This window comes from Copadichromis virginalis, linkage group LG1, assembly GCF_057382275.1.
Source record: "Copadichromis virginalis isolate Kocher_CV1m ecotype Utaka linkage group LG1, C_Virginalis_male_GT1.1, whole genome shotgun sequence".
Classification (NCBI taxonomy): Eukaryota; Metazoa; Chordata; class Actinopteri; order Cichliformes; family Cichlidae; genus Copadichromis; species Copadichromis virginalis.
In genome coordinates, this window is record NC_140618.1 from 42736525 (window position 1) to 42761547 (window position 25023).

At 41.0% G+C, this 25023-nt stretch overlaps 1 protein-coding gene across 2 annotated transcripts; it reads right to left on the reverse strand.

Moving 5' to 3' along the window:
- Window positions 1-399: 399 nt before the first annotated feature.
- LOC146719364 (anoctamin-9-like) lies at window positions 400-21389 on the reverse strand. Of its 2 annotated transcripts, XM_085463982.1 has the most exons (24): window positions 21196-21389; window positions 19533-19592; window positions 15672-15788; window positions 15431-15570; window positions 14075-14124; window positions 13922-13980; window positions 13332-13411; window positions 12187-12321; window positions 11948-12041; window positions 11621-11681; window positions 11446-11528; window positions 10793-10897; window positions 10280-10444; window positions 8724-8760; window positions 8130-8241; window positions 7607-7661; window positions 7441-7538; window positions 7128-7324; window positions 6231-6383; window positions 5654-5801; window positions 5449-5562; window positions 5187-5280; window positions 4993-5105; window positions 400-2585 (listed from the first exon to the last, which is right to left on the reverse strand). In XM_085463982.1, exons 1-24 carry the CDS (start codon window positions 21214-21216, stop codon window positions 2552-2554), a joined length of 2325 nt encoding a protein of 774 aa, XP_085320108.1. In that variant the 5' UTR covers window positions 21217-21389; the 3' UTR covers window positions 400-2551. The 2 variants fall into 2 exon arrangements, with proteins under 2 accessions (XP_085320108.1, XP_085320116.1); XM_085463990.1 differs by lacking the exon at window positions 15672-15788.
- Between the last annotated feature and the right edge of the window lie 3634 nt (window positions 21390-25023).

Below are 25023 nucleotides of genomic sequence, written 5' to 3' on the forward strand. Positions count from 1 at the left end.
TGTAGTTGGGACTCAAATGTTTATCTTTTCTAACTTTTGGTTGTAACTGCTGATCCCATTTCATATGTCAAACTTTGGCTTGCAGCGCAGTTGCTTATATCTGTATTTGGTAGAATAGCAAAGATGGTTGTAGAACTTCCAGTGGGAAAATGTTCTTTAAATCTTATTTTGGCACTAGGTTGAGTGACTTTAGATAACACCTAAACCTAAGTGGCCTAATAAGTGTCCAAAGGCATTTCTTAACATGGATTACAAACAGTTGCTGTACACATGGGTTACTTTGAGGAAATACTGAAACAAAGCAGTTAGATTGAACTGAACTGGCTAAGGGAGAGCTCTCAAGGTCCAAATGTTTCATTTTAGGAGTGTTGTGTGTACAGTAGGAGAGTAGATTTGAAATGAAACCATCAGCTTTTATTCAAGGATTAAATAAGAATATAGAAACAAAAAGATTTTGCAACAAATTGAGGAGATTGATTCAAACACCAAAATCAAGTGGACAGCACAGTGCAGAGCTATTAATCACACCACAACAGCGTCCATAGGGTTTCTTCAGCCAGTCAGAGTTAATCAGGTGACCATATCCCAGTTAACGATGCTTTTATTAATCTCTGGCTCTCTTCCACAGCATGTCTTTATCCCGTCCTCCTTTTCTCACCCTAGCTGGTCGTGGCAGATGGCCCCGCCCCTCCCTGAGCCTGGTTCTGCAGGAGGGTTCTTCCTGTTAAAAGGGAGTTTTTCCTTCCCACTGTCAAAGTGCTGCTCATAGGGGGTCATGTGATTGTTGGGTTTTTCTGTATTATTATTGCGTCTACCTTACACTATAAAGCGCCTTAAGGCGACTGTTGTTGTGATTTGGCGCTGTGTAAATAAAACTGAATTTTCACGAAAACAAAACAGACTGAGATTAACAAACCCGGCATTTAGGGAACTTCCTGACTTCAAGCATTTTCATACAATGCCAAGGATTTGTATCCGGTTACATTTAAAACAACATCAATACTTTTGTTTCATTATGTCCCTTAAAAGATGGAGAAACAATGCACTTTAAAGCTCTAACAATAACATGTTTGCATGTTATGATTGAGTATTGTAGGATTAGATTGCCTATACGTAATCTTTGCTTTTTCACTTTTCGTGAGCAAGTAGCACCAGTATTATGTACTAGAGTAAACTATCGTGCAGCGACTACAGAAAACCTGTGAAATCAACAAGGAAGATGTCATGATGGCTTCTTCCAACTATGTCCTTCTTCTACTGCATGTCAACTTCCATTGAAACTGGTTATGTGTCACCCTGTTCCACAGATGAGATGGAATAAAGTCTCAGGTCCGTAAGTATTTGGCCAGTGACACAGTTTTGTCATTTTGCCTGTGCACGGCATTACAGAAGGTTTGGAAACAAACATTCAGGATATGAATGACGCGCAGACAAAATAATGTTTATGCGTTTCTACACACAGTACTAAGAAAACAATTATCTGAAATAATCCTATATAGATACAAGTGTATATTCAAAATAATGTAGCAATAATAAAATGCTGGAATTGGAACTTTGAAGAGACGCTGCTGACTTATCCAAAAGAAATCATGAATGTGTATACTGAGGATGAACCCTGAAGTCTAGCACTAACATTCATGAGCCAGTGTGCATGTGTTAATAGTTTATTGCTGCTAAAGGAGAAAACTACTTACTTACACAGTGCTGGTGCTTAAGCTAAGCTCCCTTATGATTCTGGCTCAATCCAAATAACTATACATGTTATACTGTGACACTGGAATTATGAACAACAGTTACATTTTAAAACATTTTAAAGTAAAACATTCAAACATTGCAACGCTGCCAGTAAAAAGCATATTTTTAAGAACCAAAATGAATTCCTGTTTCTAACCAGTCACATTTGTAGGATTCATCTCCAACAGTTTAACCTCGAATCAAACCTGATAAAACACTTAAGGATCACATGACGCATCATGCATTCATCAAGCCAATCATACAGTCACAGGGGATGACCTTATCTTTTAAAGGCTGTAAAGAAACATTATTTAAAAGGAGTTCTTTTCTCATGACTGCTTAATGGAAAATGTATCTAGTATTTGTCTAATGCTTTAATAAATATACACATTTAATCTTGATGTTAGCGCACACAGTGTCTGATATGCAGATTAGTGTGTATAGAAGCTGGAAGTGGGACACTTGTTATCTATGCATGAACACACAGTTAGCCCTGTTTGCAGGAACAGCCAGTTATCTGACTAAAATGTTCAAAGGCTAATTAAGACAAACTTTGAACTCTTGCTAGATGAACAGTTAAACTGTGTCCAACCAAGACCTGCAACACCAAGGTATTAATAACTCTAAATGGCAAAAATATATGTTTTAATATCAGAACATCACAAGACCTCATGTGTAGTCTGTTAACACCCTGATACATGAATCTAAGAATGCTGCAGCTGGGATGTAGTGCAGCAGCCATATCCATCTTTCCATTTCATATTTCACCAAGGCCACATGTGCCAGTGAGCACAGACCTGAGGTCAGAGTGGGGAAGTCAGACATCTGTTGATTTGCTCAGTTTCTTTTCACTGGAAAACAAAGCACACAAACACGATTTATAGAATAAGATCAGAAGAAAATCCACAGAATGTAACATGCTCACATGCTGAAATATGTCACAATAGCCAAAGTACAAGACACTTCTATGGATTCACACTGACTGTTGGAAGTCAGGGAATACTCAAACCAGCACTTCCAGTTCCTGATTCCATCTCAGTTCAAAATGTTTGCTGTCTTCTCTTGACTACTACTACTACGCTACTTTTAAGATTAGCAAAAAATAAAGTTTCAATTCTAAGTATATAGTTAGGGCTAGAGATGGCACGATACCACTTTTTTATGTCCGATACCGATACCGATATCATAAATTTGGATATCTGCCGATACCGATATGAATCCGATATAGTGTTTTTTAATCAACAAAACTGTTTTTTAAAATATCTTGCTGCATTTTGCAAGTCTGCAAGTTCATACTCAAGTTTAAAACAACAACTACACTAAAGCTATTCTGTTATACCTGTATACAAAAAAAATATTTCATAGTTCAGCAATACTGATCAATCTAATAAACTTAAACCTACACCATCCTCCCTATTCTGGTATTTTAAAGAGTACTTAGCGTAAATATTAAGCAACCTAACTAATAGGGTTCCAACTCCCAGCAACAACAAAAATAAAAAAATAAAAAATAGGGAACCACCCCTCACGCTCCACCTCATGATGCTTAATCGACGTAATCAACCTTAATTTGATGCAGTGTGAAAAAAAATGCACAGAAATCAATTATTTTTCAAGAAATATTAAATAGATTCAACATCTTTCTTCAACAAAATTGCAGACTGCACAGATGGTACCTTCCCAAAGGAAAAAGTACTATAGCTTACTAGGGTATATATATTAGACTTAATAGTTACTATATACAGTAATTGACTTCTATTCATTTTACATCAAATTAAAACTTTGTGTGTCAGATAATTATTTATTAAAAGCTAGACATTTTAAATGAGAATAAGAAAGAAAAGTATGTCTTTGTGCCCCCTTTTCCCAGTTAATGCCCTACGGCCCCCCTGGCTAAACTTTGCTAGATCCGCCCCTGCACAGTTACCAGCCGTCAGCTACGTAGAAAAAGATCCTCGAGTAGAAAGTAATAATAAATAAATTCTAACAACAGCTTATCAAGCTTAAACGTGCTGCTGTTGTTCAGCCGCTGGTTTCCTCTTTCTGGTGCAAAGTGGGCCAAAAACAAAGACGGACTCCCGACAGAAAAGCCGATCAGCTGATCATTTAAGCAGTTTCACGATTGAAGTAGCAGCCAGAGAGGGAGAGGCAGTCGCTCGTTAAGCTTAACGCAGGAATGCTTTACAAACATTCAGAGATGGACTTACACACTTGCTTTACTTCTCTCGGGGATAACTTTGTCGGAGATGAAATGCCGGGTTGCTAGCGAAGCTCCAAATGCTATCCAGACCACAGGTCCCGCATGCCACAGCTGCTCTATCACGTGATGCATACTGCTCCGACATGCTAACGTTCTGAGGCGAGTTACGGCGTGTTGCAAGTTTTGTGAGGTGCTTTCGTGATATTTAATGGATCGGATTACATTTTTTATTTTTCTCCGATATCCGATCCAGTCATTTAGGTCAGTATCGGACCGATACCGATACGTAATATCGGATCGGTCCATCTCTAGTTAGGGCTGCATCAAGTGACCCTGAATCCTCCCTTAGTTATGCTGGAATAGACGTAGGCTGCCGGGGGATTCCCATCATGCACTGGGTGTTTCCTCTTCAGTCACCTTTCTCACTCACTATGTGTTAACAGACCTCTCTGCATTGAATCATATCTGTTATTAACCTCTGTCTCTCTTCCATAGCATGTCTTTATCCTGTCTTCCCTCTCTCACCCCAACCAATCACAGCAGATGGCCCCGCCCCTCCCTGAGCCTGGTTCTGTCAGAGGTTTCTTCCTGTTAAAAGGAAGTTTTTCCTTCCCACTGTCGCCAAAGTGCTGCTCATAGGGGGTCATATGATTGTTGGGTTTTTCTTCGTATGCATTATTGTAGGGTCTACTGTACAATATAAAGGAGGTGACTCTTGTTGTGATTTGGTGCTGTATAAATAAAATTGACTTGACTTTGCACATTTAGCTGTGATTCTACCTCTCAAACCTAGATCGTATGTAAATTGTGTACATTTAAAAATATTTATTGTGGCATGTTTTACTTAGGTTTAATAAACTTTGTCTCTTTTTTCAGGTTGTACACTGAGACATTCCCCTTCAACTAGTTACACCATAGTAAAGGTGTTTTTAAGGAACATTTTATATTGTTAGCAGGGAAACTGGCTTCATCTCAAGTGTTTGGATATCCCTATAACATGTGGAAATATTTAAGAGGCATTCTGATAGTATAGTTGTAAAACATAACTTTACTCTTACCGTAGCTCGTGTTTCAGACGAGTCAGTTTGTCTTGCAGACGTTCATTTTTCACTTGCGTGGGATTATCTGGGACGAACCAGGCTGCTATAAACTTGCACATCACTAAAACATGCTGGAGAAACACAAGAAAATATTCAGGTGGATATTTCAATGTTAAAAACAACCCAGTCTGAGCCACGTGTGATGAACAAACCTCAAAGAGGATGATAAAGGCAAAGCGCACAGCCAAGACCATCCAGAACTGAGACTTCAGCGAGTAGTCGTTTTCATTCCTGTAGTCTCTGTAGCTGCACATGTAACACAGTCCTGTTAATCACATCTGTGAATGACTCGTATATTTACACCAAGCAGAGTAATTCTGCTTATGTTAAAACATAATATATCTGTTATGTTTTAACCTTGAAGCACTTTGGTTTTAAATGTGCTATATAAATAAAGTTGGATTGTATTCTCACCTGCACTCTGTGATGCTGAAGTTATGCCTTTCCCAGGGATTTATGAATGCATCGAAGTTTGAACTATTCATATACGCTGTTGACAGAGTGTCATTAATGTAGCCCTCCATGCAGCTGCAACAAGAGCACGAAACACATGAGACGACACAGAAACCAGTCATCTCACATCTTCACACGTTTCTCTACCAGCTGAAATCTGACTGACTCTGTGTAATCGAGCTTTCCCTTAGCGCACGGGCCATAATGGTAACGATAGACAAGTCGAGGAATAAAGTCCGATGTGATTCCAATAACCAGACCATTAGCGATCACTGCCAGCACACCGATGGCCTCCAACAGCTTTGTCCACACACCTGCAGACATATTAAACACACATTATATAACATTTTCAACCCACAGTGAATGTTTTGTGCTGACTTATAATGGACATCAGTGAGTTTAATCCAGCTCTTGATATCTTATTGCTATAAAAAAAAAAACATGAATACTGAAACTTTGAATTATGGATCCGTTTCTGAGTATTTGGAAACTGAGGCCATTTTGCTGGTCAGTCTCTTAAAATGACAGAGTGGCTTTATTGGATTCTAACCAGACAAGCTTGTTACAGGCACAGCTGCACTTATAACAAGCAAAAACGAAAATCTGAAAATTGGGACTGTATATAAAACTGGCTGTAAGTCTCTAATGGTTAATGCAGTAGTTCTGTTGAATCCTTGAAACGTTAAAGTCTGCACTTCACTGTAGTGCTGTACTGTGTCATGGTATAAACCCACACAGCTCACCGATGTCATTAGTCTTCTTGGGTACCAGCCGTTGCTCCAGGCGGACCATTTTGATAGCATCCAGACGGATCTCAAAGATGTTGTTGACGAGGGCTAGAAGGGGTGCGAGGGGAAATGCTGCCACGAATATGGTGGTGAAACTAAACTGGATCACTGGACAACACAGAGATAAGAATTTCATAGATTTGAAGTCATTTCAGAAAGCATTCACATTTGTTTCATGATGAAAGATAAAAACCTGGTGTAAAAAAAATAATTTTCACCAGTTCAACAGTCAACTCAGGGCACTTTATGATTTAACCTCCTAGGACCTGCGTCCACATATGTGGACATCACTTTTTGGGTTATTTAGACCAAAATACTCAATTTTGCTCTACAAGGGCCTGATATCCACCTACGAGGACATTATGCTGCTACTGTTCTATCAAAATTTTAAACGAATGTCCTCTTATGTGGCTCTCATTTTTCATAAAAACAAAAATAAGGTTAAAAAAAAAAATCTGGTAATTCTTTGTTTTTACATTCATCGGGCCCCAATCAGCCCAAATATCAAAGAGAAATTAAAAATGCTGCTGTGGAAGAGTTCGGGTCTTAGGAGGTTACGGTAGAGATCTGAAAAACGTCCCTGGTGCCAGAACCCTGGCGATCAGATGATCCCCTCTGTTTAGGAAAGATATGAAGGACATGCTGGTGCCCAGTGATGTCCACTGGAGCAAAAGCTGCAGCTGATTCAGTTTGTCTCTAAACTGCATCTGCTCATGACTGTCCTCCAACATTTAACCTTTGCACAAACATGTCAGGCATTCTCACTCGGGTGCCATTTGTGTGAGAAACAACTGACCCTGTAATCAGTGAGTTGTTTTTTGAAGATGTGGTCAGGAGACTAAGAGCACCCACCCATTTCCAAAAATTCATTGAACAGGCTGAAGGCATCACTGCTGGCCAGGTGGTAGTTACGCAGCCATTCACGATGTTTGCAAATGTCACATGGTTCAATACATCCATTTTCCTCTCGACAAGCCTTCCTGTAACAGTGACCGCATTTCCTCTCCAGCTTCTTTGCAGCTTTTTCATTCACAAGTCTTTTGCACCAGCTGGAAACCATACACATGAAGAAGTACAACACATTGATTACACCATTTTCGATGAGGTCCTGTAGCTGCTGAGCCATTTCCTTAAAGGAGAGCTGTAATGAAAACAGCACACTTACGGTACTGTGAACTCAACGATGTTGTTGAGAGTCTGTTTGAGCAGCATGATCACAGCCATCTGGATAAAGAGGTCTGTCAGACAGCCGCTGGGATGACACTAGAACACACGACAGTGATGAGTGTTAGCACTCAAACATATATATGGATGTTTGATTATCTCCATACCTCTTCCAGTCGATGCCCAGCGAGACGCACATAGTTTCCTGGATGGCCATTTATCCTGTGACGAAACAACGTCACATAAGCAGTCAGCTGGGGGAACATCTGTTATAATGCTCTCAGTATCATATCAGAGTAATGACAGCATGGTAAGTGTACAGTAACGTACTCTACACTATGTTCTGTGTCACTCTGTGAGGAAGATCTTCCAATAAGAGTTCATCCGCTGACCATTTTCTAGCTGACCGTTTGCATTAGAGAATTTTATTTTACCTTCCGACTTTCCAAGATGTTCATTTTTTATATATTTAATATTTTTTTATATATATTTTACAAATGCATTTGAGGAGTCTGAACAATGACAGGTTGGATATTTCTATACATGACTAAAACATAAATAACAAAAAGTAAAAATCTAACTTGGTTTGCTGTCAAAACCCAAGATCATTAGTCAGCCAATCATTTAAGCTCTAGTTTGTCTGTCATCTTAATGTTTAAAATAAATAATAATAATAATAATACAGAGTACCTGCCCAGAAAAAAGGCCACATAAAAGAGAGAGGAGAAGAGGGTGAAGAACTGGAAGGTGAACATCTTGACTGTGAAGCTCCTCTCGGTAGCAGCAAGTGAGTTCAGCTTCTCTGAATACAAACACATGCACAGACAAACAAAATGTCTTATATTTCGTTTTCTCAGGAAAACATGTCAAAATTAGTTTATTACACATGAATGAGCTAAAATATAATGGCCTGCTTATCATTGCCACAGGCTGTGCTGTGGTTGCTGGCACCAGGACAACAGGTGCTTTAAAGCTTTCAGTTTATGCTTCGGAGCTTCAGCTGATCACAACAAAACCTCCGCCTACACCATCAGCCAGCCCAATGATCAGTCCCCACTTAGATCAGCACCACTCTTTAAGAGCACCCAAAGCTTTCCCTTTCCTGTCAGTAAACATCAGCTTTACTGACACGTTTTGCTTCTCCAGCTCATGTGCCAGAAGGCCGTCAGGAGCAGAATCACATGATCTGTGTTTCCCCCTTTTTCTGATTGGTCAAAATAGTCTGGCTCAACTGTGAATATATTAGTATCGTTATTGTTTGCAGTGAAATAAATTGCTTCTCACCAATATCACACAACTTCAGGGAGACCCATCTGTTGACCTGCAGGTGGAGTTAAAGACACAGAAGTTAATTATACGCATCACGTTGGTTGGATCCATACAGCAGCACTTTTCAGGAGATTCCAGTCAAACTGTCCTCTGTGTCTTTCAGCTTGAAGACTACATGTAAAGGTTTTTTGTCTAAAGAGCATTATCAGTTGAGTTCTATAAAAGGCAAAAACCCCATACCTGTTTTAAATTAGTCTGCTTTTGCTTTAATCCCCCTGAGGGCATGCTGCTCTGACTCTTTGGATCTCCTCGACTGAATATGGATAGAGCAGTGCTTTTAAAGGCTGGCACTGGCATGCTGGACGAGGATTATGTTGGTTTGGTCGAAAAGAAAGTAATATGTAGGTATGATTATACAGTGACAAACAGATGACTAGTGATGACCCTTGAACTGAATCAGCTTGACCCAGAGGGTGAGGGTTTTGGTCCAGACAACGAAAGCATTGGTGGACAAATTACATCAGGTGTTTTGATCACATCTTGTATATTGACCTGTCAGATCAGTTTCAGGGGCAGGTTGAATGCTCCGATAGCTGTGAGACGCTCTGGCACAACAAAATTATTTTACTCACTTTTACTGGCTGCCAGGACTGCAGGAAAACAAAAGAAGTCAAGGATGAAGTGTCAAGACAGCAGAGACCATCAGACCTCATTGGCCCAGTCCAAACGCCCACGTAATAGTCGGGAGATTTCAAAATCCAACTGAAATGCGACTTCATGGGTAATGGTAAGGGTAAAAATCAGGAGGGAAAGAACGCGACTTAAAGACGCAACTTTCTTTCCAAACCTACACAGACAATAAGGAGAGCAAATCTCCTGTATGTCTGTTGCCAGACAATGTGGAGCAGTTTTGATAGCAAGTTTGGCCAAACAAGTTTCAAATACACTATCCTTTGGTTTTCTGTGCATGCTTTTGAGAACGACAGCCTCTCTGTTTTAGAGGTTCACCATCAGTTGGTCCCCAGACTCATTACAGGGCAAAAGATGCAGAGGCTGAGGCCGACTGTTCACTTGTGCTCTAAGTCAACACTCAAAGCACTTTATATTTTGAAAATGTACGTACAAATATATACAATGCATTTCCTATGATTTTAAGTGCTTTCTAAATATCACACTCTGACAGTGTCAGTGTCTGGCCAAAGGCCATTTGGAAATGAGGCAGCCCACAGCAGCCTGAGCCACAGCAGCCCAGACTAGAGTGCTGCTATAGTAGACAGCAAACACAAAGGGAGACCACTGTGTGCTCCCCAGCTTCAGCTGGCTGCAGCCCACGGCAAGATTTACAGAAGAAACTTGTTCAAACAGCATGTTTTTGGCTCTGTTTAAGCAGGGTGTGCAGGTTGGCTTTTAAACTTAACATGCTGGGAGATTGGTCATTGTTGCACACTGCAACAATGACCAATCAAAGGGGTCCCCTGGTCCCCTGGATAGTATTTTAAGCTGGTTAAACGGAACATGCTCTTCCTGTTCATTCTGCCAACACTGAGTGATGAAGATCCAGGTATACATACGCGGGTCATGATCTGAATGGTGATGTAGTGCAGCACAGCTCCAAGAAAAACAGATACAAGGTTGGCGTTGTCTTTCAAAAACTCCCATTTACTCTCAGACATCAAGGGCGCAGCGACAACTCGAAATACCACCAGAGCATGAGCGAGGCCGATAATCAGCATCAACTGCAAAACAATCACATCAACACATACTTTTATTCAGTGGGCCACAATTTCATTTGGGTTTTTATTTTATTTTAAAAGTCTGATTTTTATTTTCCATAAATCAGGTTCATGTTCTTCAAGATCAATCCAGATTCTGCACCTGAGAGTTATATAGCATTACAGTTCTTGTTTCAGGACTTTAAAGTGGTTGTGAGCTGGTTTTAGTCAGCGATGTGTCCTAGAGTTTCTGAGAAAAATCACACCAAGGAATGCTGCACACAGGCCCCATCCCAAACTCCATCCACAGCACGTGTTCAGTTTTACATATTTAGAGGTTTAGATGTGTGATGCATGGTCCAGGTCTCTTACCATGAGTGTGACCAGGATGAGGACCAGGGTACTCCGTAGATAGGAGTGTCTGAACTGTTTAGCTTTGCAGTTTGGATCATTCACTAGTTCCATGATCAGTTCCTCCTGATGAGATGCGCACACACAGATATTCACACATTAAACATATATAAAGGCAAGTTTATTTGTATAACACAATTCAACAACAAGGTGATTCAAAGTGCTTTACAGAGACATTAGAAACAAAAACAAATAAAAAGCATGATTTCAAATTGATTAAAACAAGCAAATAAACTAACTAACTAATTAACAAACAAACAAAACAGTATATAAAATCAAAACAGATAAAATCAGAACAGTAGATAAAATCAGTAGTTAAATGTAAAGTAGAAATTTGTGTTAATATAAGGGTTTTAACAAGAGCAGTAAAGGTTGAAGATGACAGAAATAACTTTATGTGACAAATTAAATGTCTTATCACTGCAGACGGGTGATGATTATCAGCTGATCAGAGTTCTTTATGCACACATGAAAGTCTTGAACTCTTCATGTGTGCATTTTGAGATCAGTGAATGAATGTTCGTGGTTAAGCCAAGTCAGTCATTATATGAGAGCAGACCCCAAACGACAGCATGTAACATTTTATTGTACGCAGACACAGCTAAAGGTCTTACCTCCTCTTCACACCAGTCATAGACCTTCCATTTAGAAACATGTTTAGCTCTGTGTCTCTTCCACAGCTCCAAGAACAGAGTGGCTAAAATGACACATTTTAATTCACCCAGAAGTACAAAAGAATCAGACATCAGATCCAATTTAATTGCACATCACAGATGCTCAAACACTCACCCCAGATTGCCATGAACATTGCAAAAGCCACAGTGCCGTCATTGTCAAACAAATGTGTGACCTGTGCAGACACAACACGTGTGTGATGAAGAGCAAAATAATAACAATCACATCAAGAGCAGGACTGTTAGCTCTTCACTTAGCTCTGTATCATTGGGGGGGGAGGGGGGGGCTTTAAAGGGTTTTTGCAGCCAAGAAGAAGAAATGCTGTTGGGAGGGGACTTTACAGCTGGTAGGTGTATTTTTGAATGTTAAATGATTTGAACTGTTTATGCATACACCTGAGACAACACATGAGAACAAGATTAACAGAAGAATTAAGGTCACCTTAGCATAGGTGCAGCTGTCTGACAGTTGCCATGTCCCACACCTCTTTTCACAGCGAGGACACATCGTGATGTTGGACTCGCACACTTCCTTACTGGGGACCAAAAGTATTATACATGATACAATATTAGGCCTTATAATACTGGTATGGCTCAGCCATGTATTTTAAATTTTTATCTTTAAGATTGTCTGAGATTCATCGTTTTGTATAGAAACAATATAGCACATGATGTTATTACATAAGAGGGTTGGTGTTGAAAAAGGCGAGGCCATAGAGAAACACTATAACACCCAGAATAGCAGCTGGTACCAGCAGTTTAGTGTACCAGGCAAGCCAGAGGTAGTACAGAGCCACCTTCTCCCCGAAGTACGACCTGCAAGGAGAAAGCAAACAAACACATGTTGGTACACTATAACCCTGCACTTTACCATTTACCCTTTAAAATAATGAACCAGGTCAAAGGTTCCCTTTCTGAAAACATGACAGTTTTCCTTCTCTGAAGAAATCCAGCGTAAAATCTATCATTGCTTTATGAAGCCAAGAGAAGTTGTCACGTTCTGCTAAAAGGTCCAGCAGATGTGCAACAGTAACAAGTGTCGGGTTGAAAAAAGGAGACAAAGCAGTAAACTTGGTAAATAGCAAAGAAACAAATCTCCATGCTCAAAAGGGGTTTTTTATTTTAAACTAATGTTTCTATTACTAATTAAACTAAAAGAGACGACCAAGCCGCCATTACCTTTAAAAGAGGGAGAACAAGAAAACCAGGCATGGTCACTACACTGCAAAGCAGGAGCAACCAGCCACCAAGCACACGGCTCACTAACTACAAAACCAACCGGCCTGTCTCACACTAGAGTGCACATTCAGTGCAACTGGATAGTGTAGTGTAGTGCACTCCTTTGGAGTGAGAGTTGCGAGTTCCAGTCCCACCCTGTATCCAGTGAGGGTCCTGGCTGGTCCCCCCGTGCTAAAACTGAGCCCTGGAATGGCGCACCACGTCTGCAGCCTGCCCGCAGCTCGGACACAAGCATCTCACTACATGTTCACTACATGTTGTACTGTGTATGTGACAAATACAATTTGAATTGAACTTTCTTAATTGCTGGTTAGAGTAGGCTGTCCCTTATCAATAGTACATTTGTACAATGGCTGAAACTAGCATCACTGAATGAACAACGGGCTGTTAAGTCTCTTCATCATTAATGTGCAGATTGTCACTGATCAAAGACGACTGCACATTAATGATGGACGTGACTTGGCCGAGTGACGAGATGTTTCTCCCACTGAAACGCGACGTCCAGATGAACAGAATCAACTTTTGGGATCATGACGCTGTTAGACAGAGAGAGAAACCATCAAAAACAGTTACAGGGATAGACCGACTTGATGTCATTGACCGGCTGTCTGCTAAACAGAGCTGTCCATCGAGCCCATTTTTTCCTCAGCTCTTTCTGCTGCTTTCTCTGAAAGGCACAGGGAGGGGAGGGGGGACAAGGAAGCATCAGGATTTCTGTAATATGTAATACAAAGAAGATTTTATGGCCAATTCAAAGCACAGATTGAAAGCTAATGTCTTTTCTCACAGTTTCAAATACTAAATTGTTCTCAGACTTTCTGTACATATGTAAATATTTAATAAGGATCTTTCATCTGTTTTGTATTTTTATGAACTGATGGAGTTTCGTGCTCACAGAATCAAGTATGTTTGGCATTTATCAAGACGAAACACACTTTGAAGAGCCATAAACACGAAGACAATACTTGTATTTCTATTACACAATTAGTCATTTAATAAAATCTACAGTGCTATTAATGCTCAAATTCTTAGCCAGTATTCAGTGCTTGTTTCGTACTTTGTTTCTTTACTGTGCTTCAGAACTGAATCTGATTTCCTAGTGAGGCTGTAGTTTGAGTTGCTTTGCACGTTGACCGAGAACATGGCGAGTAAAGAGCAGCAGGTTAGTCTTACTCACTTCATGAAGACAGAACATCGTTTCAAACACATCCTTCATTAACAGCTCTTCCAGGTTTTCTGACACAACAAAACATGTTTACATGAAAAAAAGTTGCACATTAACATACATACAGTACTTCCACGTTAGCTAAAGATTTACAGATTCTCTCACCTCCTGTGTTGATGTACGTGTGATGAAGGATGAAATGAACAATTCGGATCCTGGAGAAAAGATAAAAGGCTCAAATGAACACAGTGTGGATGCGTGGCGTTTTTAGGATTTATTTTTGGGCCTTTTTGTCTTTATTTGACAGTTGTGTAGTGAAGAACAGCCAGGACAGAGGGGAAGAAGTAGCAGGGGAAACACACGGGCTGCAGGCCAGACTCACACTCAGGCATTGCTGCATTTCGATGTGAAACCTGACCCTCAGATTAGCACAAATGAAAGAAGACCTTCCACGAGGAGTTTTATTAAACGGTTTCATTCTTGCATTGTGTAACAGTCCACAAAGAGCTCTCACACTAGTGTGCATTCAGAAAGTATTTGCATGCCACTTGTTTCACATTTTGCCATCGCAGCCTTATTCCACCTCACAATCCTACACACAACACCCCATAATGATCAAATGCAAACGCCTGCTAGGTGGCTGGGTTAATCCAGAGTTCTTTTGGGTTTGAGAAGGATTATGTTATTTATTGGTTCTCACCCCAACCGGTCGCAGCAGATGGCCCCGCCCCTCCCTGAGCCTGGTTCTGCCGGAGGTTTCTTCCTGTTAAAAGGGAGTTTTTCCTTCCCACTGTCGCCAAAGTGCTGCTCATAGGGGGTCATATGATTGTTGGGCTTTTCTCTGTATCTATGAAGCGCCTTGAGGCAACTTTTGTTGTGATTTGGTGCTATATAAATAAAATTGAATTGAATTGGTTAACAGTGTTTTGTATTTCTCTGCGTTTGAGTTTTCTTATTATCCTGACCCCTGGTATCGCTTTCTTATTTTATCATTTGTGTATTTCATCTTAGTTAGTTATTGATGGTTTAACAGTACATCTTTGTCTTTCCTTGCGGTGTTCTTAGTCTCATCTTTGTGTCGGTCTTCTCTCCATGGTTGTCTGTCTGCCTCCAGTTCATGGACCCTGAACAATGTTCAGTCAGGTACAGTAAGGTAAATCTGATTGAACATTGTGTTATTGTATGTTTATCTCACAATATTAGGAACCATGAGGCAACTGTTGTTGTGATTTGGTAATAATAATAATAATGATAATAATAACTTTATTTATAAAGCGCTTTCAAACAAAGTGCTGTACAACTGTTTAAAACTGTATAATTGATTTAATTAAAAACTGAACATCTTTGGAGAGATCTGAAAATGGCTCTGCATCGTTGCTCCCCATCCAACCTGATGGGACTCTGATGGAAAAGGGCTCGGCGGGGGGTGAGAGAGAGAGAGCGAGCAAGAGAGCGAGCGAGCGAGCGCAAGAGAGAGAGAAGAAAGCACCAACATCTCCTCCTGCAGGAAGAGTTTGTCACCTGGTTGCCTGGGTGACGGCTCCTTTCTCATCTCCACAACAGTTGCAAGAGTCAGAAACTTTCAGCAGGTACTGGTAGACTTCAAACATCTCACTGGGAGCACGTATGCCAAAAAAGTCTTTGTTGTCATGGGTAATCCTCTGAAACACACACATATACACATGCATGCGCACACATTATCATCACTTATTCATTCAGCTGTTCGTGCTTTGTTACATCAGAGATTTTTGGAGAAACTCACAGTGATGTGTATGTTTTTCTTTTTCAGCTGTGCTATGAAGGCTTCCTGTCTCAAAGTCTTTTGCTCATTGTCCACTTTATCGGCGACCAGCACATAGTCAAATGTTCTGTGGGTGGGCTGTTCAAAGACAAAAATATATACATGTAAGGATGTGTCGAGGGGAGTCTTGTGGGAGTCTATGAAAGCCTATATTAGGGGCCAAGTTATTTCTTATGTGGCACACAGAGACAAGGAGCGCTCTAAACAACTTAAAGAACTGGCTGACAAGATTGCGGATATGGATAGGCGTTACGCTCTTTCACCTACGCCAGATCTTTTTAAGGAGAAATTACTGTTGCAAACTGAATTTGACACGCTTATGACATGGAGAGCCGAAAGAAATATTTTTAAATCCAGGCAGGTATATTATGAGCATGGAGATAAAGCGGGGAGGCTCCTTGCACTTCAGCTCAAACAGCGGTCAGCTGAGCGCGTGATTTCGGGAATTGAAATAGGTGCTGATTCGATATCTCACGACCCCCGAGTCATTAATGACCAGTTCAAATATTTTTACTCTACCCTATATAAATCAGAGGTGGGCAGTAATTCATCCGAGATCTACTCGTTTCTTGACTCGCTGGATCTTCCCAAGCTCTCTCCGGACGCTCAGTCGCCTTTGGAACAGCCGTTGTCGATTGAAGAGATAACGAACGCTATTAAATTATCTCAGACTGGAAGGTCGCCAGGTCCGGACGGTTTCCCCATGGAGTTTTACAAGGAATTCTCTTCGAAGCTCACACCTATTTTAGAATCAGTTTATGCTGAATCTTTTGCTACTGGCAATCTGCCACAGACGCTTACCCAGGCCACGATCTCAGTCTTACTAAAGAAAGATAAAGATCCTGTACAGTGTAGCTCATACAGGCCAATAAGTCTTTTGTGCTGTGACTATAAGATTTTAACCAAAACTCTTGCACTACGGTTGGACCCTATTATTTCCACCATTATTAATGAGGACCAAACGGGCTTCATTCCCGGACGGCAGTCATTTTTTAATGTGAGACGACTGTTTAATGTGGTATTCTCCCCCCATTCGACAATACAACCGGAAGTTATTCTGAGCCTTGACGCTGAAAAGGCGTTTGATAGAATCGAATGGTCCTACCTTTTCACAGTTCTGGAGAAATTCGGCATGGGACCTACTTTTTGTAGATGGATTAAAGTCCTATATTCAACGCCTATGGCTGCAGTCAGGACAAATGGTCTGATTTCGGAATATTTTTCGCTCTACAGGGGGACGAGGCAGGGCTGTTGCCTGTCACCCTTCCTGTTTGACATTGCGATCGAACCGCTGGCAATTGCTATCAGATCTGATGAGAGGATTAAAGGTATATCCAGGGGTGAGGTAACTCATAAAACTCTGCTTTATGCTGATGATCTCCTTTTGCAGATATCAGACCCAATTGGGAGTATGCCCCACCTTTTCCGCTGGCTGCGGGAGTTCAGCAACATATCGGGGTATAAGGTTAATTTATCAAAATCTTTACTGTTTCCATTGAACAATCTGGCAAAACAGACCACTTATGACGATTTGCCTTTTAAAATTGAAAATGACAAATTCACATATTTGGGACTGGAAATAGCTGGCTCGATTAAGACTATTTTCCAGTATAACTACAGGTCTATTCTGGACAGTACTAAATCTGATCTGGGTAGGTGGTCAAAACTTCCACTTTCGCTGGCAGGACGGATAAATGTGGTGAAGATGACTGTAATGCCCAGGTTTCTTTATCTATTCCAAATGATCCCCATCTTTCTCCCCAAATCCTATTTTGCCCAGCTGGATCGCTTTGTCTCTTTGTTCATATGGAACAAAAAACCTGCACGCATAAGGAGAGCGAGCCTGGAGAGAGCTAAAGCTGATGGTGGTTTGGGCTTACCTAATTTCTTATTCTATTATTGGGCTGCTAACATTGTCAAGCTGACATATTGGATAACCATGTTTGCGGATGGGGAGGGTCCAGTCTGGGCAGATATGGAACTGAGAGCTACACTCCCAATCTCTCCGATTTCGATCTTAACTGCCCCTCTCCCACTGAATGTCAAAGCATCTGGGCTGAACTCCAATTTGGTGGTTCAAAATTCAATTAAGATCTGGGGTCAATTCAGGAAACATTTTAACTTGACAAATACTTGTAGCTTTTCTCCGATAATGTTCAACCATCTTTTTACACCATCTCAAATAGATCATTCATTTGCAGTCTGGCACAGAAACGGTCTGGTTTTCTTTCAAGATCTCTTCACTGAGGATGGCTTTGTCTCATTTAAATATTTGTGTGAAGACCATAACTTACCAAAGTCTCACTACTTCAGATACCTTCAGGCTCGGAGTTTTGCCTCTAAATTTCTCCCAGGGTACCCGTCTCTGCCCTCTAAGGACCTACTGTATCTAGTTCTTAATGTGAGTCAGCCCACTAAAAGAGCAATATCGAAGATTTATGCATTGATTCTTGAAAGCTGCCCTCATACATGGGACAAACCTAAGGCGGCGTGGGAAGGGGAGGTTGGAGAACTCATATCAGAAGACATCTGGAAGAAAGCCATACAGCGTATACATACGTCTTCTCTCTGTATTAGACATGGCCTGATTCAATTTAAGGTCGTCCACAGGCTCCACTATTCTAATGACAGACTGTCTAAACTGTACCCTGATGTTGCACCGAATTGTCCTAGATGTGATTACTCTCCTGTTTCTTTGGGGCACATGTTTTGGTCATGTCCCTCCCTGTATGGTTTCTGGACATCAATTTTTCAATCACTGTCAGCTATATCGGGTGAAACACTGCGGCCTGACTCTTTGATAGCTATCTTCGGTGTACCTCGGGAAGAGCTGAGACTCTCTCCCCTCCACAAAAACGCAATAGCCTTTGCCTCGTTGCATGCCCGCCGTCTGATACTGCTGAGCTGGAAGGCGTCGAACCCTCCTTCCTACGTCCATTGGATTAGAGAGGTGATGTTGGGATTAGCTCTGGAAAAAATTAGGTATACCGTGCGCGGCTTGGAGAGTAAATATGACAAAACCTGGTCACGGTTCATAACTCATGTCAAGAGTCTGTCTTTTGCCTGATTTATTGTTCTTTACTTGTTGGTAATTTATGCTCTTGCTCTCTTCTCGGACTGCTGTCCATAGTCTCCTCAATGCCCGTACTTTGACTGTTGGGATTTCTTTATTCCCTTTTTCTTCTTTGTTTCTTCTCTCATGTGCCGGGGTCCGGCTGTTGGTGCTATAATGACTGTCACAGATTGGTTTGAGTGTTTCTCCCCTTTTTTTTTTTTTTTTTTTTTTTTTGTGTTGTGTGTATTGTGCTTCCTGGTTGTGGGGATGCCACCTGGATGGGGGTGGGGGGTAGGGTTCGCAACTTTTGTAAGAAATTCTGGACTGTTTTGTTGGAAAACTATAAATAAAGTTGTAAAAAAAAAATATATATATATATATATATATATATATATATATATATATATATATATATATATATATATATATATATATATATATATATATATATATATATATATATATATATATATATATATATATATATATATATATATATATATATATATACACACACACACACACACACACAAACAGAGAGGGAGAGAAATGGGAACATTGCACCGAGATAGAGCATGCAAACGAGACGAGAGACACAAACCGTTTCAGAGTTTTATCCTGAACATAAGCAGGAGATAAACCTGAATGTTTCCACGTCTGATGTCACACAGCTTTGTATATTTTATGTCTGCATGTTACAGACGACATTTGTCTGCTGTTATCTTGTTAATGTAGGGAAGTTTTAGAGAGCGACAGCAGATTCTTACCAGCGAACGAAGTAAAGGCTCAGCGTCATCCTTCTTGCTGCCCCACAGCTCCATATTTTCCTTGCACACAAACACACATACACAGTCAGTACTGAAATATACTCCACCACATGACATCATACTACACACATTTCCAATATATTGGAGACAAATTAAAGCAAAAGGCCTCTTTCAAACTTTTGAAACTAGAATTCATACATTTTGAAGTGAGAGTCAAACTCATAAAGTACAACACAGTTTGTCACTCGGTGCTCTTCTGGTAGCTCTTACAACAGTGCTGCTATGAAGCAGTCACTGGCTCGGTACCTGGAACAACTTTGTAATGTGTTATGCATCTTCACACTATGAAACAGGGAGGCCATAACCACATATGTAATGAGTTGTAACACACTTACTCATGACTAAATACTGGAAAAGCAATGCTTACAAGCACAGCTGCCAGTTATCCTGCCTGGAGGATTTTCTTTCTTTAGCTAAAACACTATGAATGTTTTTCATTTCCACAATTTTGGAAATATACGTCATTGTTCATCTGTAAAACATGCAACTCTGCACCTGTCCATGTCTGAGACGGATCATCTGCTGCCAACTGCACCTTCTTCATGTTAACACACACAAACCATTTTAATCACAATTGGATTCAACATTCAACACCAACCTGTTTCTGCTCAGCTTCTACAGTTTGTAGCTGGCATTACCAAATATACACCTAAAGGTACGATGTGCTTCACAAAGTCTTTAAGAGCTCCAAATGAAGTTCCACATTTAATGTTGAAATGGTTTATTATTAACGCCCTTTCCTTTTCTAATATCTTTCATGTACTTAGTTAAAAAACAAAGAGTACTAAGACCAGTGTGTATTTATTGTAGAGGGAGAGCATTCACAGCAGGTTGGTCTGGACCGATAGCCTGCTTGTCATTGACCTGACAATTACAACCAGTTTCATTTTCCTTAATCAAGTCAGAGTGCAGAGTCCAGCTGACATCATTACTGATGTAAATTTAGTTTCACTAAATCATCCAACACACGTTTATTATAGTCACCGTTTGCTATGAGTGGAAGCAGGATGTCAGTGACACATTTCTAATAAACATCCGTACATTTGTAAAGTTTAGAAACATGAGCAGAGTGTCAGACTCTGTCCTCTCCGGCCTGTGGCTGCATGCAGGCCCAGACCTGCCCGGAGCTCCTTTGTTTCTGCTGCTTGTGAAGCTCGTATCAGTGTTAAGTGGCTCACAGCATTCACACAGTTACTATCTGTCAGTGGCAACCTTTAGCATGGGTGTGACCCAGTGCCCATCCTAACCTGAAACTGATTTACCAGCTATTGGGTTACTTTCTTTAGGTGCAACCTTTGAACATCCTGCTTCTCAAATACAAACACCGTGTTTTTATTCGGTACTACATGTCAAGTCAGTACAGACTCGCCTGGCATTCTTCACACTAAACTGAGAATCAAGCCTCACGACAACAGGACAGGATTTCAGACTGTTGGAATAATCTGAGAGTAGCTAAAAACGTTTCTACAAATCAATAATAAAGCAGTATTTTCTTCGTGGACATGATTTCATTCAGCTGCATTTCTATCCAGGTCAGTTTCCAGTAAAAAGCCAGAGACGCCCCATCTCTGTCAGAGGATGAAAACACAGGCGCTCCATTTACCTCGACCTTCTTGAAGAACATGCTGAAAGGTGCTTCAGAGCAGATGTGGGTTCCGTCTCTCGACACTTCTCCACCCAGCAGCTCAGCAGTGTCTCTCCATCACTGCCGCAGGAACTTTGATGGAAACTCTTTCTAAACCAGCTCGTAGCGCTTCACTTCCGCATATTTTAGCTCCGTGTTTGTCCGTGTGGCGGTACAGGTGTGCCTTTTTACCTGTAGCACTGACGTCACATTTCAAAACAAGACTGTTGCGTTCAGGTTCCCCGGGAAGTGTAGTTCACTTGAGCATTCAAATCCTGAGAAAAACAGTACCTGTTCTCTGATCTGTGTTTGGCACGTTTTTAATTCCGTCTCAGTCAGTGTACGCCACACTGCACTCGCTTAAACTGTAAACGGGCTTCTGCTCTTGTTAATGCTTTAACTTTGGTTTTAAATGTCATATTTATCGGTTTTTCCGAAAAATAATGATATATGACACATCGATATATGTGCGTGTTAACTTATCAAATTTATACTCACTGTAATTCATTCTGTTGTGATCTAAACTGGCCACACAAATTCACCAAAGTCCCAAACTAACATAATGACTGGTCTGTAGGTCACCTCCTCAACCATGTAAGCAATAGCAGCTGCAACAGAAGGGCTCAGCTGGAGAGCGACATTGAGAATATTCTTCAGAGAAACCCTCAATCTTTTATTTTGTTTCCTCACTTTGAAATTCACAGCACAGCTTATTTATATCTGATCATTTAAAATAACAAAAAGACTTCCTCTTGTGTCCTTTGTGAAGGTGTCTGCTTCTCGACTACATGCAGCCCAAACTGCATGGGTGTAGTTTCACAGAATCAAAATAAAATGCAATGACTGATTCATGGTTTCAGTTGGGGAATCTGTAGCTGTGACTCCAGCCTGTCTGATGAAGCCTCAGCAAAGTGAAACTTGGAGCTGGTCTGTTTACATGCCATGTTCCTGTCCATGAGTTTTCTTCAGCAAGCCAAGCTACTTCTTGGAAAGACAACCTGAACACACCTTAAACATCGTCGGAGTTACTACAAAGCAGCCTTCCTTGTTTTAAAAAACAGAATCACATTTAAACTTTGCCATGAGTCTGTAACCATGACACAAACAGCAGGAACACTGTTCCTGCACAGCAGCACACAGTGAAAGGCCTCTGTCCTTTTCATGTTTAACAACACATTTCTAATTTGCAGAAGATAACAAAACTGCCGTCATCCCTAAAGTTGCCATGCAAAACTCCAGTTATAAAGCCTGCAGGTCAAGTACAGAACCATTACAGCATCACTGATACAGTCTGTATGCAAACACAGGCTGTTAAACGCTGAGATATGTAGGAAAAACTGTAACAGGGAGTGTGCACAGACACACTTTGTAATCATGGTATCCAGCTGTGCAGGATGTAGTTAAACTTAAAGGTGTGTTATGTAAGGTGTGTTAGCTAGTCTCAAAATGAAGGCTGAGTTTAATGTCACAGCTTCTTATTCACACTGAAATGTGAGCTCTATTTTTGATGCAGAACTTTCACACTTTTACACACACACAACATGTGGGAAATAGCGCACTGTTACACTGATTCAATACAAAAAGCACCTGTTTGTCACCTGTGCAGCTTAATGCAGAACAACGCAACATCTCAGGCACAAATTCTAACCAACATATTGTGGCATGCAGAAAAGTGTCCATGTCATCTCGTCTTTATCCCCGAGTTCAGTAAACCAAACTTAGCACAAAAAGTAAGAGAAAAACAGAATTCACTTTCGCGTCCCATTTATGGATATAATTCACTTCATGTTTCGTTCAGTTTATGTTCTAATTCTACTTCAGTTAGATTTGTCTTTGGCACATTTTCACATGAACATTTATAGTAAAATAATCCTATTTAATTCAAATACAGTGGAATTCTTACTTCTCCCTTTTAAAACTCTGGAGACAAGCCGAGGATGAGCCCCTCAACTCTGGACCTGGGCCCGCTGAAGGTTGCCAGGGATTGCAAGTGGACTTGGATCAGAGGCTAATTTTTCCCACAGAGATCGTAACAACTACTCTGCGACCAGACCTCGTCCTTTGGTCTAACTCCTCAAAACTCAGTCGTTGAGCTGACGGTAACATGGGAGGAAGCAATTGAGGAGGCATTTGAGCGTAAGAACCAGCGGTATGCCAACTTGGCAGCTGAGGCAGAGGACAGAGGCTGGAAGATCAAGGTGCGTCCAGTGGAGGTGGGGTGCAGGGGCTTTGTTGGCAGTACAACAGCAAAGCTGCTCTGAGAGATTGGGATCAAAGGACAGGCACAACGGCAGGCTGTAAGATAGATAAGATAAGATAAGTCTTTATTGTCATTGCACAGTCATACATAGTACAGTAGTACAATGAAACTGGAAAACTGTCCTACGTCGGCACTACATATAACAACACGACACGATATGACACATCACAACGCAACACAAACAACACAACACAGTATATTAACTTAGTAATAAAAAAAGAAGAAGAAGTGTATGTGTATTGCACACTGTTATCATTGCACATTAATTATTATTGCACCTCGTTATAAATGTCCATCCATCCATTCACTTCCGCTTCTCCTTTTCAGGGCTGCGGGGGGCGCTGGAGCCTATCCCAGCTGTCATAGGGCGAGAGGCGGGGTACACCCTGGACAGGTCGCCAGTCTGTCGCAGGGCCAACACACAGGGACAGACAACCACTCGCACATTCACACCTAGTGACAATTTGGATTATCCAATTAACCTATCCCCACAAGCTGCATGTCTTTGGATGGTGGGAGGAAGCCGGAGTACCCGGAGGGAACCCACGCAAACACGGGGAGAACATGCAAACTCCACACAGAAAGACCCCGGCCTGATGGTGGAATTGAACTCAGGACCTTCTTGCTGTGCGGCAACAGTGCTAACCACCGTGCCACCGTGCTACCGTTATAAACATAAATATTATTATTGTTATTGTTTTAAACATTGTTACCTCCCCCCTAAAAAAGTCCAGGGAGGTAGCCAGTCAGGTCAGCTGTTAGCATTGATCAGGGCTGTTGTGAATTAGAGATCTAGCTAACACTGCTGAGAGGACCAGTCACTGGTTATGGCTAAAAAGGGCTGACATCACTTTGGCAGCTAAGGCAGTCAGCTAACCGCGAGACAATTACCATTTATTTGTATTTATTTTATGCAACTTCTTGCATTAAGTCATTTTAAAAGTCAGACATTTGGAGGTTAGTGGCTCCAGTCCAGCTCTACACACACACACACCTGGATACACCAAGGTCAGGCTCTGAGTGAGGCCTGTCACTATCATTATCACAATTATACTACACTATTATACTACTACTATATACTACATTATACTGGATCATAATAATGGATTGCATTTATATAGCAATTTTCAAGACCCTCAAAGCGCTTTACAATGCCAGTATTCATTCAGTCTCACACTCACACACTGGTGGAGGCAGCTACAGTTGTAGCCACAGCTGGGGCAGACTGACAGAAGCTGCCATATCGCCCATCGGCCCCTCTGACCATCACCAGTAGGCGGGAGGTGAAGTGTCTCGCCCAAGGACACAACGACCAGGACAGAGAGAGCTGTCGTCCCACATTTAACTTAAACATATTTATTTTTTTATTTGCACTCAAAATGAATCAACTTTCAGCAAAACCCAATAATTACAGTTCTGTGTTAAACAATTACAAAACTTTCAGATTCACACACACCACCACCAAACTCAGACATTAGAACAGTTGTTTCTACTACTCAAACTACATTTCTTATTTATATATTAATCAAACTAATTCTGATTTATAT